We start from the raw sequence: 15,358 nt of genomic DNA, 5'->3' as shown, positions 1-15,358 counted from the left end.
TGTCTTTTTCAAATCAAGTGGATCGTGTGGAGTATAGAATGAAAAATTATTTTATTTACCGATTGCTCCTTTTTTTTAATTCCAATAGAAATTATACAGTTAGTTACTGCCACTGTAAACAATGTTATTTAAGACTATTATTTACCCGAACTCCATAACCTGTGTTAATTTCTTTATCGATTTCTCTTATTTTCATCCTAGGACCTACCTGAAATTATACAGTTAATTAATACAGGTAACACAGCATGTATATATACATGTATATATATTACATAAACCTCTGATCAAAAGTTGTCATCTGAACGCCTTAACTAGAAATCCGTGATAAAGGATTGATTTTATTACTCTGATGAAAACCATGCAGATATCAATTTAATCAACATTCGCGTTGAGAACTGACCAAGACGCGTGAACATCATTGACCCCCTCGCCCCCCCCCCCCTGAAAATTTTACATAAAAAATATACTGAAAATATGCTTTCAACTATGTAGTTCTAAAATGACTTCTGAAACCAGTATGGACGCCACCAGTATGGACGCCACAAGACCATAAAGAGTGGATCTTACAATAAGCTGGTTAGATCTATCTGAAACTTCAGAAATAAATTTTTAAAAGATGAAACTAACGTTACCGTTGTTAAATATTAAAGAAACGCTTGGAATTATTTAGGAAACTATTGTAATTTTCTTGGGCAAGTTGTTGATTAGCGTAAAACTGTAATCATTTAATGGTTCCTCGAGCTTGGGATATATTACCGACCCCCGGAACACAAATAAAAAGTCGGCCGAATGAATGTAATTATGAACCAATCAGTGTCCACCAAACCACGTGGTTCTCTGTTGTCTTTTTTTTTCTCTCGCGTTAGGGAGATGAGCTGACGAGCGAAATGACCGTTAATCTCTATTCATGGGTGGGTAATGAATATCCAAAGAAGGTTTTTATAAAATGTATAGCATATCAATCGTAAAGACTGTAAAATGGGAATCATGGTTGCAATTTATTCCGAATTAACTCGATGATTAAAAAAACGTAAACAAACAAGGAGCACATTCACCGGGACTCGTCAGGGACGTATACATTTGTATGTCTATGTTTACGTTTTACAATCCTGTTGCTTTATATGGCTCTTGATTAGTTTTAGGCTTTATTTTATATCCACCAAGTTGGTGACAAGCACTTAATTATACTATTCTTCAGTTGTCTTAGCTGAGTGATACATAAATGCATATTTGTACATTTATTTCACATTACTACAGTGTATATATACACTAACAGATATACTGATATATGTATTATTGAACGATATTTTTTTTTCGCCGGAGTTTGTCCTTTTCGCTTTGCAAAGACAGTGACATGTATGATAAAGGTTCCTAAAGATCATATATATAAGGAAAAGATCCTTAGCCTTCCATGTCGTTATTTGGGAAAGAGGAAATTGAATTAGAAATATTATGGATCTTAAAGTATTATGATGGACATCCTAAAAATTTGGTATTTTTCTGAATTTCTCATTTTTGGCTCACCTGAGCTAAAAACTCATGTGAGCTTTGTTCGGCATCCGTCCATCCTTCTATCTGTCTGTCTGTCTGCCTGTAAAATTGTTACATTTTCAACTTCTCCTCCAGAACCACTGGGCTGATTTCAACCAAACTTAGAACAAAGCATCCTTAGGTAAAAGGGTTTCAGGTTTGTTAAATTGAAAATTTCAAAGGGAGATGATTAAAAGTCATTGAAAATTTGTTGGTATTTTTCAAAAATCTTCTTCTCAAAAACCATTTGGCCAGAAAAGCTGAAACTTGTATAAAAGCATCCTCGGGTAGTATACATGTAGATTCAATTTTGCTCAAATCATGATCCCAAGGGGTAAGGTGGGGATAATCTTTTAAAATCTTCTTCTCAGAATCTGTTCAGCCCAAAAAGCTGGAACTGGTGTGAAAGTATTCTTAGTTAGGGTAGATTCAAGTTTGATAAAATCATGATCCATCCCCAGGGATTGGGCCACAGTGAAAGGTCAAATGTTTACATCAGAATATGTTCAGAAAATCTTTAAAAATCTTCTTTGAAATCGATCAGGCAGAAAATCTGTAGCTTGTGTGGTAGCATCTTCAGGTAGGAAAGATTCAGGTTTGTTCAAATCATGATCCCCTGGATATGGTAGGGTCATAATGGGGGGGGGGGTCAAATTTTTATGTTGGAATATTTATGGAAATTTTCTTCTAAAACACAATTTGCCTACAAAAGCTGTAACTTTAGTCAGTACAGAGAGTGTAGATTAAGATTTGTCCAAATCATATTCTTCAGGAGTTAGGGTTTTGCCACAATGGAAAACATCTAAATTATTCACAAAAACTCAAATGTTATTATGCAAGTATTTTGACATATTGTTGATTCTTAAAATTGTTTAGACTCAGGCCCCTGGAAATTCTTGGGCCTCACATGTGGTTCAAAATTTGATGTAAGTTTATGAATTAATATATGTATAAACAGTTGTTTAAGATCTTCTCAAGAGCTGCAGTGCGCAATATATGATATGACTGTACCATCCTGTTACATAAGGGGCTCAACGATAAACACAAGAATATGCAGGGGAATTTTTTTTTTATACAGGACCTATTATATGACATTATTTAGATATTTTGTATATGACTCTATAAAGCTGATTTTATTTTATCTATTGTTGCTCAAGTGAGCGATGTGGCCCATAGGCAGCTAGTCTACTCATTCATTTCCAATATATAATTAATGAATTTAAATATTTACTGTAATGTTTTATGACCAGAGTAAACTTATCCATTGAAATCATGATCAAGTTTTTCATGTTCATACTTTGACCATCTAAGAAAACTGTAGAATCATAATTGTTCGTTGAGGTCCAATATTGGTGGCATTAGTGGGTAACCCTTGCCTTTGAATTTACATCCCCATGAACGTATATTCAAGCATTTGTTTAGTATTTATTTATGAAAAACAACTTCTTACCAATGAAATTATGTCATCACAAACAAGGCTACCCACGAACATCGACCCCAACGAATAAAAATGATTCCACAATATTTCATATTTTTTGTGAATACTTAATTCTGAGATTCATCCAATTAACATCAAATTGCTAAAATATAACATCACTAATGTCCAATTTTTATCATAGTTTTATTTAATCAATATTTGAAAAATTAAAGCATTTGCTAGACAGTGCCTCTTGTGATTTAATTTGCACAGATATTACATGTTAACTTAAAAGTATTACATCATGATTGATGCGGAAATACCTGTTTATGCCTCCATTGTTTGGACCCAAGCAGTGCCCCTGACCCCCCACATGTGTGTGGGTACATAATGACTTTGCTTTTATTAGTCCCCTACCGGTTTCACCAGAGGGGACTATAGCTTTCCTCTGCGTCCGTCAGTCCGTCTGTCCGTCTGTCCCACTTCAGTTTTCCACACTTTTTTTCTTAATGCGTTTGAGGAATAAGATGACATTTGCTGAACAGCTTCAAAATGTCAAACTACAGATCAAGTTTACACTTTTGTAGCGTCTGGTTGACATATTTTCGAGAAAATTAATTTTTTATATTCCAATTTTTTAATGTTCGGGTTCAATATTCTGCATAACAGTGCATTGTTTTCACAATTTCCACAAACCGGTAGGGGATGTGTTTTGCTTACGCAATACTCTCAGAATGCTTGTTTTAATTGTGTGTTTCACACTCTTTATTAGAACTCTCCAGGAGATTTCATAAACAGCAATTAGCAATTGTCTCCATGGAAATTTGTTGATTCAGTGCAAGCAGATCAAACTGGATTCTAGTTGCAATGTCCTTTTTGATTGGTTATACTTACCAGTATTCCTCTTTATGGTTTAACATAGGTAATTTGCCTGTGTCACAATATGACGCACATGCAATTTAATTCTATTCATTTTGACGTTATAACTTGTTGGATACACAAAGACTATATTAATTTAAACTTTTTCTGATTGGTTGTTTGTATATATTAAACAGTTAAAGCTTCGCCTCAGGAAATAGACTTGCTCTCGGGGAACTGGAATCTTACCGACTCCCTCAGTGGTATACATGTACTGTAATTGTATACTGTACTTACAAAGCTCATTACTGGTATTAAACCATTACCAACATACTGATCATTAAAATCTGTTTATTATACCCCCGCTCCGAAGGAGAGGGGGTATACTGTTTTACCCTTGTGTGTCTGTCTGTCCGTCCGTCTGTCCGTCTGTCTGTCTGTCTGTCTGTCCGTCTGTCTGTCCGTCCGTAACAAAAATTTCTGTCGCATTTATCTCAGCAACTATTTATCGCAGATGATTGAAATTTTAACACAGTGTTTGTTAAGGCATGCCATATCGTGGGATATATTTTTGTACCAATCGGACGTCATCTTCCTGTTAAATGACGACTTTGCTTATTTTTTAACCAAAATTTTCAAACAAATTTTCGTCAAAGATTTCTCAGCAACTGTTTATCGCAGATGCTTGAAATTTTTACACAGTATTTGTATAGGCATGCCATATTGTGGGATATATTTTTGTACCAATCATACGTCAACTTCCTGTTAAATGACGACTTTGTTTATTTTTAGCAAAATTTTCAAACAAATTTCCGTGAAAGAATTCTCAGCAACTGTTTATCGCAGATGCTTGAAATTTTTACACAGGATTTGTATAGGCATGCCATATCGTGGGATGTATTTTTGTATCAATCGGACGTCAACTTCCTGTTAAATGACGACTTTGTTTATTTTTTGCCAAAATTTTCAAACAAATTTCCGTCAAAGAATTCTCAGCAACTATTTATTGCAGATGCTTGAAATTTTAACACACTATTTGTTTAGGCATGCCATATTGTGGGATATATTTTTGTATCAATCGGACGTCATCTTCCTGTTAAATGACGACTTTGCTTATTTTTTAACCAAATTTTCATACAAATTTTCGTCAAAGATTTCTCAGCAACTATTTATCGCAGATGCTTGAAATTTTTACACAATATTTGTATAGGCATGCCATACCGTGGGATGTATTTTTGTACCAATCGGGTGTCAACTTCCTGTTAAATGAAGACTTTGTTTATTTTTAGCCAACATTTTCAAACAAATTTTCCTCAAAGATTTCTCAGCAGCTATTTATCACAGATGCTTGAAATTTTAACACACTATTTGTTTTGGCATGCCATATTGTGGGATATATTTTTGTAACAATCGGACGTCAACTTCCTGTTAAATAATGACTTTGCTTATTTTTTGCCAAAATTTTCAAACAAATTTTCGTCAAAGATTTCTCAGCAGCTATTTATCAGAGATGCTTGAAATTTTTACACAGTGTTTTTTAAGGCATGCCATATCGTGGGATATATTTTTGTACCAATCGGACGTCATCTTCCTGTTAAATGAGTACTTTGTTTATTTTAGCCAAAATTTTCAAACAAATTTTCCTCAAAGATTTCTCAGCAGCTATTTATCGCAGATCCTTGAAATTTTAACACACTATTTGTTTAGGCATACCATATTGTTTATTTTAGCCAAAATTTTCAAACAAATTTTCGTCAAAGATTTCTCAGCAGCTATTTATCGCAGATCCTTGAAATTTTAACACACTATTTGTTTAGGCATGCCATATTGTGGGATATATTTCTGTACCAATCGGATGCCAGCTTTCTGTTAAATGTCGACTTTGCTTATTTTGCATATTCACATCAGAGCGGGGGTATCACTAGTGAGCATTGGCTCACAGATATCTTGTTAATTATAGTTACAAAATTCATTAGATTTTCCAATGGGGTGTGACATATGGTACAGTAATATTTGTATTATAAGACTTAATACTTATGCTGTATACAGACCCTTTCCCCTGCACCCATGTACCCCCATTGAACAAATCCAAGAATGAGCATTCTAAAATAGTGCAAATACGGTTTAACTGTAATGCTCTTTTAATTTAATTACTTTCTATTGGTTACCAGGTAACATGAATGTGATATAATATGGTCAATACAACCAAGAATTATTATAAATGCATTACATTACAGTATTTACAGTGTTTACAGTATTTACAGTGTTAACAGTTACAGGCGGGGTAATTAATTTGCTTGATATACATTGTTATGTTTCTTAATATACTTTTTATTAAACATACATGCATGGTACATGTATATATATAAACTTTAATATGCAACAAAGTTTTGAATTTTAAATTCTTCTTTCCTCATTCAGTTAAAATATAATCTTGTTGTGATGGATACCACAATTGTGCCTTAGTTTCTTTAACTAGTGGGGAAAGATGCTGCAACTACTGTAGATTCCTATTTAAACGTGAGGAATTAATATCCATGTGAAATCGCGAGAAGGGCATCTCGCGAATTTTAAAATCTCACTTTTATTTTTTTTGGACATATGTAAACTATAGTCTGTCCCAAGATATTTATGCTGCACATTTGGACGATTTTAAAAAAAAATACACATACCTGTGAAAGAAGTGCAATTGTAATAGTTGAAAGGGATAATTTCCAAGATATTTTCATTGACACATTTTCAACTGTCACTCAGAAAAATTCACAGGAACGAAAACAGATTCCTTACGGAGATTTATAATGGGGAATGTTTACATATTTTCTCCATTCGGAATACACTAGGAATACATCGAGCAATTTTTCAACGTTATCATCCGGGCTTGCTGCAATACAAAATCTCCGTAGACATCACATATTTTAGCATTGTATTGAAACCTGATAAGCTAACAGGGGCGTTTCGACTGAGAAATCTTGGAAATTTTTTATACCTTTGAATGAACATCGTTTGAACCCTGAGGTATTTAAAAAGATCAAGCAATTAAGCAAAATGTGAATCCAAGATATCTTGGGACAGACTATACATGAAAGGATGATAAAAATTCGACATTTGCGATTTAATGTTCTCTTCAAATTAATGGAAAATGGCTGAATCACGGAATTAAGTACTCGCGTAAAATAAGGAATCTACATTTCGGTATATAAAATTTTGTATTGCTGTGATTTCATGAAGCCTGTTATTTGAATGATAAAGTCATTAAAAAAACATTAGCATTTAGTAAAACTCTTCTCTATCAATATTAGTACATGTACCCACCAATACGCACGTCTGTAAACCAACTTTTTCTTGTGTGCAATAAGTTAGCCTGAGGTTCACAAGAACCTCGTCATCGCAAATATCTCTCACAGCAAACCGGTCCATAATGTCTCTGGCATTTCATTTTCTAGATTTGAAATCTACATCTGATTGCAAAAATTAGTTGCTGCAAACAAGTTTATCTCAAAAATTATAAATTGCGAAAGAAAGACATCACGATTAAAAGTCAGTCTAAGTATATACATGTTCAAGCTATTAGAGAAGTGTTTCATTTTAGGAGGCAAGAGAAGCAAGACTGCATGCCCACAGGTTTCAGATTACGGAAGAATTATTGTTACTATAAATCAATAATGTTTGAATGGAAGTTGCATAGTTATTTCCATGTATTTATATAGTCGAGTATGATTGATCTAAGAATTCTATCCACTACCTCTTGAATTACAGGGAGCCAACAGCTACGGTCAGCTGGGGCTTGGAAATCAAGATGATCATCTCTTACCACAGAAAGTTGTACTCCCTGAAACCTCAGATGGCACCATATTGAACCGGCCAGTGGCCAATAGGATCAAATCAATAACTGGAGGGGGAGGTCACTCCATCATTATTCAGGGTAGGAAATGCCAAATTTTAGTCGCAGGTTTGCGAAGTATTTTAAAATGGAATATTTAGGGGCCAATTTTCGTGGACTGCCAATTTTTCAAAGATAATTCATGGTTGAGTAGTTCGGTGGTTTTACTTATATATGTAATAATTGAATTTGAAAATTAATGTGTTTCATAATTTGTTTAATTTTTTTCGTGAGAAGGACCCATGAAATCCACTGAAATTGAGTAAACATGAATGCCCATACCAAAAGAAAGCACTAAAAAGTTATACCTATTAGCCCTTAAAAAAGTTACAAAAAGGTCATAACTAAGTTAGCACAATTTGGAACCATCTGATCAACTATGGTTCCAAATTAGCATCAAAAAGTTATACCTATATTCATTATTGTAACTTTTTGCTTAAGTACAAAAAAGTCATAACTAGAGTGTAACTATTGACAATTTATTTTTTCCATAAAAATAAAATAGTTATAAAATGGTTATTAAAGAGTTATAATAAAGTTATCATTTTGATACAAAAAAGTTACAAATTAAAGTTACAGAAAAGTTATCATTAAGGTACAGAAAAGTTATAGATGTAGGTACAGAAAAGTTATAGATGTAGGTACAGAAAAGTTATACATATAGTTACAGAAAAGTTATCATTTAGGTACAGAAAAGTTACAGATGTAGGTACAGAAAAGTGATACATATAGTTACAGAAAAGTTATCATTTAGGTACAGAAAAGTTACAGATGTAGGTACAAAAAAGTTATACATATAGTTATAGAAAAATTATCATTTAGGTACAGAAAAGTTATAGATGTAGGTACAGAAAAGTTATACATATAGTTACAGAAAAGTTATCATTTAGGTACAGAAAAGTTACAGATGTAGGTACAGAAAAGTTATACATATATTTACAGAAAAGTTATCATTTAGGTACAGAAAAGTTACAGATGTAGGTACAAAAAAGTTATACATATAGTTATAGAAAAATTATCATTTAGGTACAGAAAAGTTATAGATGTAGGTACAGAAAAGTTATACATATAGTTATAGAAAAATTATCATTTAGGTACAGAAAAGTTATAGATGTAGGTACAGAAAAGTTATACATATAGTTACAGAAAAGTTATCATTTAGGTACAGAAAAGTTACAGATGTAGGTACAGAAAAGTGATACATATAGTTACAGAAAAGTTATCATTTAGGTACAGAAATGTTACAGATGTAGGTACAAAAAAGTTATACATATAGTTATAGAAAAATTATCATTTAGGTACAGAAAAGTTATAGATGTAGGTACAGAAAAGTTATACATATAGTTATAGAAAAATTATCATTTAGGTACAGAAAAGTTATAGATGTAGGTACAGAAAAGTTATACATATAGTTATAGAAAAATTATCATTTAGGTACAGAAAAGTTATAGATGTAGGTACAGAAAAGTTATACATATAGTTACAGAAAAGTTATCATTTAGGTACAGAAAAGTTACAGATGTAGGTACAGAAAAGTTATACATATAGTTACAGAAAAGTTATCATTTAGGTACAGAAAAGTTAAAGATGTAGGTACTGAAAAGTTATACATATAGTTATAGAAAAATTATCATTTAGGTACAGAAAAGTTAAAGATGTAGGTACTGAAAAGTTATACATATAGTTACAGAAAAGTTATCATTCATGAAGATAATTCTCAAGACTCTTCACACAGTTTTAATCATTATCATTCTTGTATTTTGTTGTTTACAATGCAAAATCCTTGTAGACTTTTTTTATTCTATCGAAAGAATGTAGTTTTGGCGCAAATGTATTGATGATTTAGAAATTTTAAGCAAAGGTTGTGGAAACAGAAACTTGGGACAGAGTATAGCCCAAAATTATATATGATCCAAACTATCCAGATAAGATATCAGTTATGTTTCCATTTCACATGGGGATAGGCCCAGAGTAAAAAACATATCAATTTTTAGAAGTAGCTATGTCTTCATTGATTGTTACCCAAGTTTAAAAAAAAAAGAAATGAAAAACAAAGTCAGTTTTCAGAATTACTCGTGTTAAAAGTATAGTACACTTTTGAAATTAGAGATGAAGTGTTAAATTGCCATTCTTTCAGATGATGGAAGTTTATTCACATGTGGAAACAACTGTAACGGCCAGCTTGGTTTGAATCACTACAATAATATAGCCGCATTCACACGAGTGAATCTGCCAGCAGTCATTCTCCAAGCCTCTGCTGGATGGGATTTTACAGTCGTTCTCTCGGGTAAAGGATATAGATACTGTGGTTTTATTAATATACTGGGTATCACGTTTCGTGGATAAAGTGAAAATCATAGTTTCAAATCAAGGATAAGTAGGTAAATTCTGATCCTATCAATACAAAAATTAGGTAAATTTGTGGCCAATGATCCTATCAATACAAAATGTTAGTAAAAATTGTACTTCAATGAACATTAAAATTTTTGGATCAACTTATAAAGGCAATCCAAGAAAACTGGTATTCAACCAATATAGATGAAACCAGAACAGTATCAAGTTCTGCAATTGTCATTGTTCCAAAATTTTTGGCGTATTGAGGTTTTGATAGTTTTTTAATTTTTTTTTAAAATTTTGTGTTTGTCCTTAGGTGCTTTATATCAATTTTGAATTTGAACTTTTTTAATGAGAGTTAATAAAACATGATTTATTAACACCAGGTTATGTAAAAAGTTTATTGGCAAAATACAATAGCAAATTTGATTCCAACTTAGTTCTGGTTTTATTTATGGAACTGAATCTGATAATCAGCTAAAACTACCATAATGTTTTATAAATCAATAGCTACTATCTTGACTTTAGTGACATAAGTTTGAACCTTACGTAAAAGAAATAATAATGACCCTTTGGGTTTTTAAGGCGTCGAGCTAATGCTCGGCAGCCTTCTAGCGATCGTCTGGATTGGCAATCGTCCAAAAATTCATGCACTGCACCGCCTTTTTAATGCGCATAAAAATAATTTCCTTGAAGTATTTTAAAACGTATTACAAGATTTGTATTCCTTTTATTCAGCTAAATTGTGTACAAAAAAAACAACTTTGCCTCCCTGGTTATTGACAACTCATTGCATTAGTATAAATTTGCTTAATCAAGAAATGGCGGATGAATACAATAAGGTGCAATGTAAACGTTCACTAAAATATTATTTAAGTTTATCGCTTACATTTTGATTGGAGACTGTGCCCGATAGAAATAAAATTTGATATGTAAATGTATTTGTTATCGGGCATGGTCTCCAAAATAATTGTAAGCGATAAACTTATCTAGAGATTTTGTTGCAATTAATAAACACGATAATGCAGTTGGTTTGGTCGAGCATTTTAGATAGCACGTGTTGTGGATTTGTTTGTAAACAACCATAGCATAGGTAATCTTGTTTCAAACGGGAATTGAAATAACTGAAAGTATGTTTTATTATTATAATTAGGGACACACTGTTAATGTATTCAAATTATGAGCCTGTGAAATGTGCAAAGACTTTTTAAAGCAGAAAGAAAATAATAATTTTTTTTTAACTTTGAAATTTCTTCGATTTTTGTAACCATGATGAGTTATTGTATTATAAACTCATCACTACCTATTTTATAACGAAATATACTGATTATTGTTTTTGAAACAGCACAAAACATAATTTATTTCCTTTTTTATTCTAATATTATTCATTAAACGACTATATATATTAGTACAGAAATTCAAATTATTGATATCATTCTATATATTAAAAGAAAATGTCAGCTCGACGCCTTTGTGGCCGTTCCGGCCTTTGATTTTTTTATATGTAGTGGACTTGCATTTAATTTGCAAAACCTGGAATTTGGTTGCAATGCAAACTAATAACTTGCAGTTTTTAGTCCCGTTGGGACTTACTGCAAACTGAATGCAGTTTTCAGTTCATTCAGGTAACCATAACATCCCTAGGATGGGCTGTTTTAATACATGGGGCTTTTTATTCACAGACAGGGGAGAAGTATTTGCATTTGGCTCCAATGAATTTGGACAGCTTGGTTTTCACCCTAAAGAGCTGCAGAAATCCACTGTACCTGTAGGTAGGAGTGATCATACAGAAATTAATGTCCCTTCATACCAATACCGATAATGGTCATTAAACCCAACAACCTGACTAATACGTAAAAAACAAGTATATCTTTAAACAATAAAATGCTTTCCTTTCGTGATTCATGTGGATATGAACGTAGCTAGGATTGCAGAAAAAATATGTAAAAAATATGTAACCAACTAATGCATGTAATGTTAAGACCCCCCCCCTCCAACCCCCACCCCAAAACAATACAACAGTCACTTTTTAATGTATGAAAAGGTAACCATGGTAACTAGTCAAAGGTCAGTCAGTGGAAGTCTGTTAAGTCTGTGTTTTCAATACAGCTTTAGTTTAAAGAAAAAAATCCACCTCAAGACAACAGCAAAAGTATAAAGAAAACATAAATGAACAATGTAAAAATAATTCATTATAGCTACTTGAGTTAATGAATGACATTAATTAAGCTAAATAATTCATCTAAAAGTAGCTTTTAAAAGTTGAAAGAGTGAGTATATTCTTACGCTAGGTTTTTTTGCTAGATTGCATAGATTGCTTCCTTAATTTATCTTGCCCCAAATATCAAGATCAATCAATTTTCATTAGAAATAGTGGAAAAAACTTAGTATATGTAAAGGTATCAATTTTTACCCACCATTTGTATAGAGTACGTGTGAAATTGGCCATACCCGAATGGAATGGAAAGAATTTTCTTGTTGTAAACAATTTTAAAAGATAAAAGTGATAATTAAAGTGGCAGATGAATGCTAACTTTGAATTGTAAGTGTGATATGTGACATCTGTCTCTGTAAAATTTTCATGTTATTAAATGACTTCTTTTCCTGAACCATATGGTGGGCTAATTTTAACCAAACTTGGCAAAAAGCATCACTAGGTGAAGGAGGCTCAAGTTTATTAAAATGAGGGACTGAGTTCTTTTTCAAAGGGAGATAAATGAGAATTTTCAAAAAATTGTTGGCTTCTTAAAAAATCTACTTCACAAAAACTAGCCAGAAATGCTGAAACTTGCATGGAAGCATCCTTAGGTAGTGTAGATTCAACTTTGTTCAGATTATGATCTCCAAGGATAGAGTGGGGCTTGAATGGGGGGGGGGGGGGAGGGGGTTGAATTTTTATATGGAAATGAATAGAAAAAAGTCGATCAAAATCTCTTTCTCCAAAACCAGTTGGCCAGAAAAGCTTTACCCCCTTATTGCCACCTTTTGATGCATAAGCCATATCCTTAACACTTTACCCTGGGCTACCCTTAGACTGTTTTCAGATGAGTTTAAAACAGCTGGTGTGTGTTTTTGAATTGACTTATTACAGGTCTTTAATTAACAAATCAAATGTATGGAAAATTAAGTATGTGTTGACTTATTTTAAAAAAATTTAATTTACCGTTGTATTCATGTATTAAAGGGTTGCAGGTAATTCGGCTAATGCACGCCTTGTGTTCTGTTTTTAACCGGGTTTTCCAACGGAAAAATCCGGTTATTAAAATGGTGAAAATGGCAGGTGGGTGGGCGGCTGCCAAATGCGTACCCTCATTGTACGGATAACTCCTCCTACAGTTTTCAAGATAGGAAGTTGTTCTTTTGCAGATCAATTGTACATATATCAGAGGTGTGCATATTGCTAGGATTTTGATTTCCGATAAGTTGTGAAAAAAATACCAGCTTTTGAACTTAGTCATTTTTTGGCAAAATATTGCATATAGGATACCGTCATTGTACAGATAACTCCTCCTTCAGTTTTCAAGATAAGAAGTTGTTCTTTTGCAGATTAATTGTACCTTGATTTCTGATTATTTATGAAAAAAAATACCAGCTTTCGAACTTAGTCATTTTTTAGCAAAATATTGCATATAGGGCACTCATTTTTTAGCAAAATATTGCATATAGGGTACTCCATTTCTCTGGATATGGGTTGACATTGATTATGGATACAGTTCACATAAAAGAAAACCCAGTTTGATGTCACATTGACAGCTTTTCACTTGTCTGTAATTACATAGATTTTTCCACAAAATTTTGCATGAATTTTACAATGTTCTGGCTTTCATCATTCACTACTAATAATAAGTCTAGAAAATTTTGACTCTAAACTTGCTTATAAACAAATATTGAAAACATGTGCGATGTCCGCATCATAATCCGCCATCTTTTATTAGCTCACCTGAGCTGAAAGCTTAAGTGAGCTTTTCTGATCAAAATTTGTCCCTTGTCTGTCGTCGTTGGCTTTGTTGTTCTTGTACACTTCTGACATTTTCATCTTCTTCTCCAGAACCACTGGGCAAATTTCAACCAAAGCATCAATGGGTGAAGGGGATTCAATTTTGTTTAAAAAAGAGCCACACCTTCTTTAAAGGGGAGATAATTTAGAATAATTAAATTTGTTGGTATTTATCAAAAATCTTCTTCTCAAAAACTATTAGGAGAGAAAATTGTAACTTGTCTGGAAGCATCCTCAGGTAGTGTAGATTCAATTTTGTTCAAAACATGGTCCTTGGGGGTAGGATGGGGCCACAATGGGGGGGGGGATGGACTTTTACAAATGAATGTATAGAGAAAATCTTTAAAAATCTTTTTCTCAAAAACCATTCGGCCAGAAAAGCTTAAACTTGTGTGTAGGCATCCTCAGGTAGTGTAGATTCAAAATTGTTCAGGTCATAGTCCCTGGGGATAGGATTGGGCTGCAATGGGGGGATGAATTTTCACAAAGGAATGTATAGAAAAAAATCTTTGAAAATCTTCTTCTTAAAAACTAATTGGCAAGGAAAGCTCGAATTGGAGTGGAAGCATCCTCAGATAGTGTAAATTCAAGTTGTTTAAATCATGGTCCCTGGGGGCCGGGTGGGGTCACAATAGGGGGATTGATTTTTACATTGGAATTTACACAGAAAATCTTTAAAAATATTCTTCTTAAAAACTATTTGGTCAGAAAAACTCAAACTTATGTGGAGGCATCCACAACTGGAGTAGATTCAAGTTTGATTAAATTCTGGTCCATGGAGGTAGGGCTGGGCTATATTGGGGGGATGAATTTTTACATGGGAATATATAGAGAAAATCTTAAAAATATTCTGGGAAAGTTTTCAGTCCAAAAAGCAGTAACTTGTGTGAAAGCATGGGTTGTGCAGATTAAAGTTTGATCAAACCATGATTCCCTAGAGAAAAGTGTGGCCACAAAATGGGGGGGGGGGGGTTATATAGGAATAGAGGAAAACAAAAGGGGCTTGGTATTTACTATAAAATTATGTGGATAAAAATCAGTAGATTTTTAAAAAATTTTGATCAAGATCTACTGTACCTAGTTGTCAAGATATTTTGATTTTGATACCATAATGCTAATTTGATCATAGTTAAGGCTTTTGTTGCTCAGGTGAGTGATGTGGCCCCTGGGCCTCTTGTTATTGTTAGTGGTGCATCCCGCCACCTACACTGGTAAATCACATGATATCTTTACTTAGAATTAGTGAACAATCATCTGAATACATGTCGAGGTATATACAAGTCAATGTTTATTGCAAACAACAGGTGTTGAGAGGTCTACATTAGTGCTGTATATAGGGTGC

At 33.1% G+C, this 15,358-nt stretch overlaps 1 protein-coding gene across 2 annotated transcripts in view; it reads left to right on the top strand.

The window, feature by feature from the left end:
• Nucleotides 1-794: 794 nt before the first annotated feature.
• The window catches only part of LOC105325940 (secretion-regulating guanine nucleotide exchange factor), a 35,365-nt gene continuing 20,801 nt past the window's right edge, over nucleotides 795-15,358 (top strand). Inside the window, exons 1-4 of one of the 2 annotated variants that reach the window (XM_034472084.2) lie at nucleotides 795-911; nucleotides 7,562-7,727; nucleotides 9,823-9,972; nucleotides 11,702-11,787. In XM_034472084.2, coding sequence (XP_034327975.2) covers nucleotides 888-911; nucleotides 7,562-7,727; nucleotides 9,823-9,972; nucleotides 11,702-11,787 — 426 coding nt within the window. In that variant the 5' untranslated portion in view covers nucleotides 795-887. Of the gene's footprint in view, nucleotides 912-7,561; nucleotides 7,728-9,822; nucleotides 9,973-11,701; nucleotides 11,792-15,358 lie in introns of both variants that reach the window. The other variant, XM_066084049.1, reaches the window with a different exon arrangement.

Source organism: Magallana gigas, chromosome 5 (genome assembly GCF_963853765.1).
Source record: "Magallana gigas chromosome 5, xbMagGiga1.1, whole genome shotgun sequence".
Taxonomy (NCBI): Eukaryota; Metazoa; Mollusca; class Bivalvia; order Ostreida; family Ostreidae; genus Magallana; species Magallana gigas.
The sequence above is the reverse complement of the archived record's forward strand: the minus strand, read 5'-3'. Positions and strand labels throughout refer to the sequence as shown.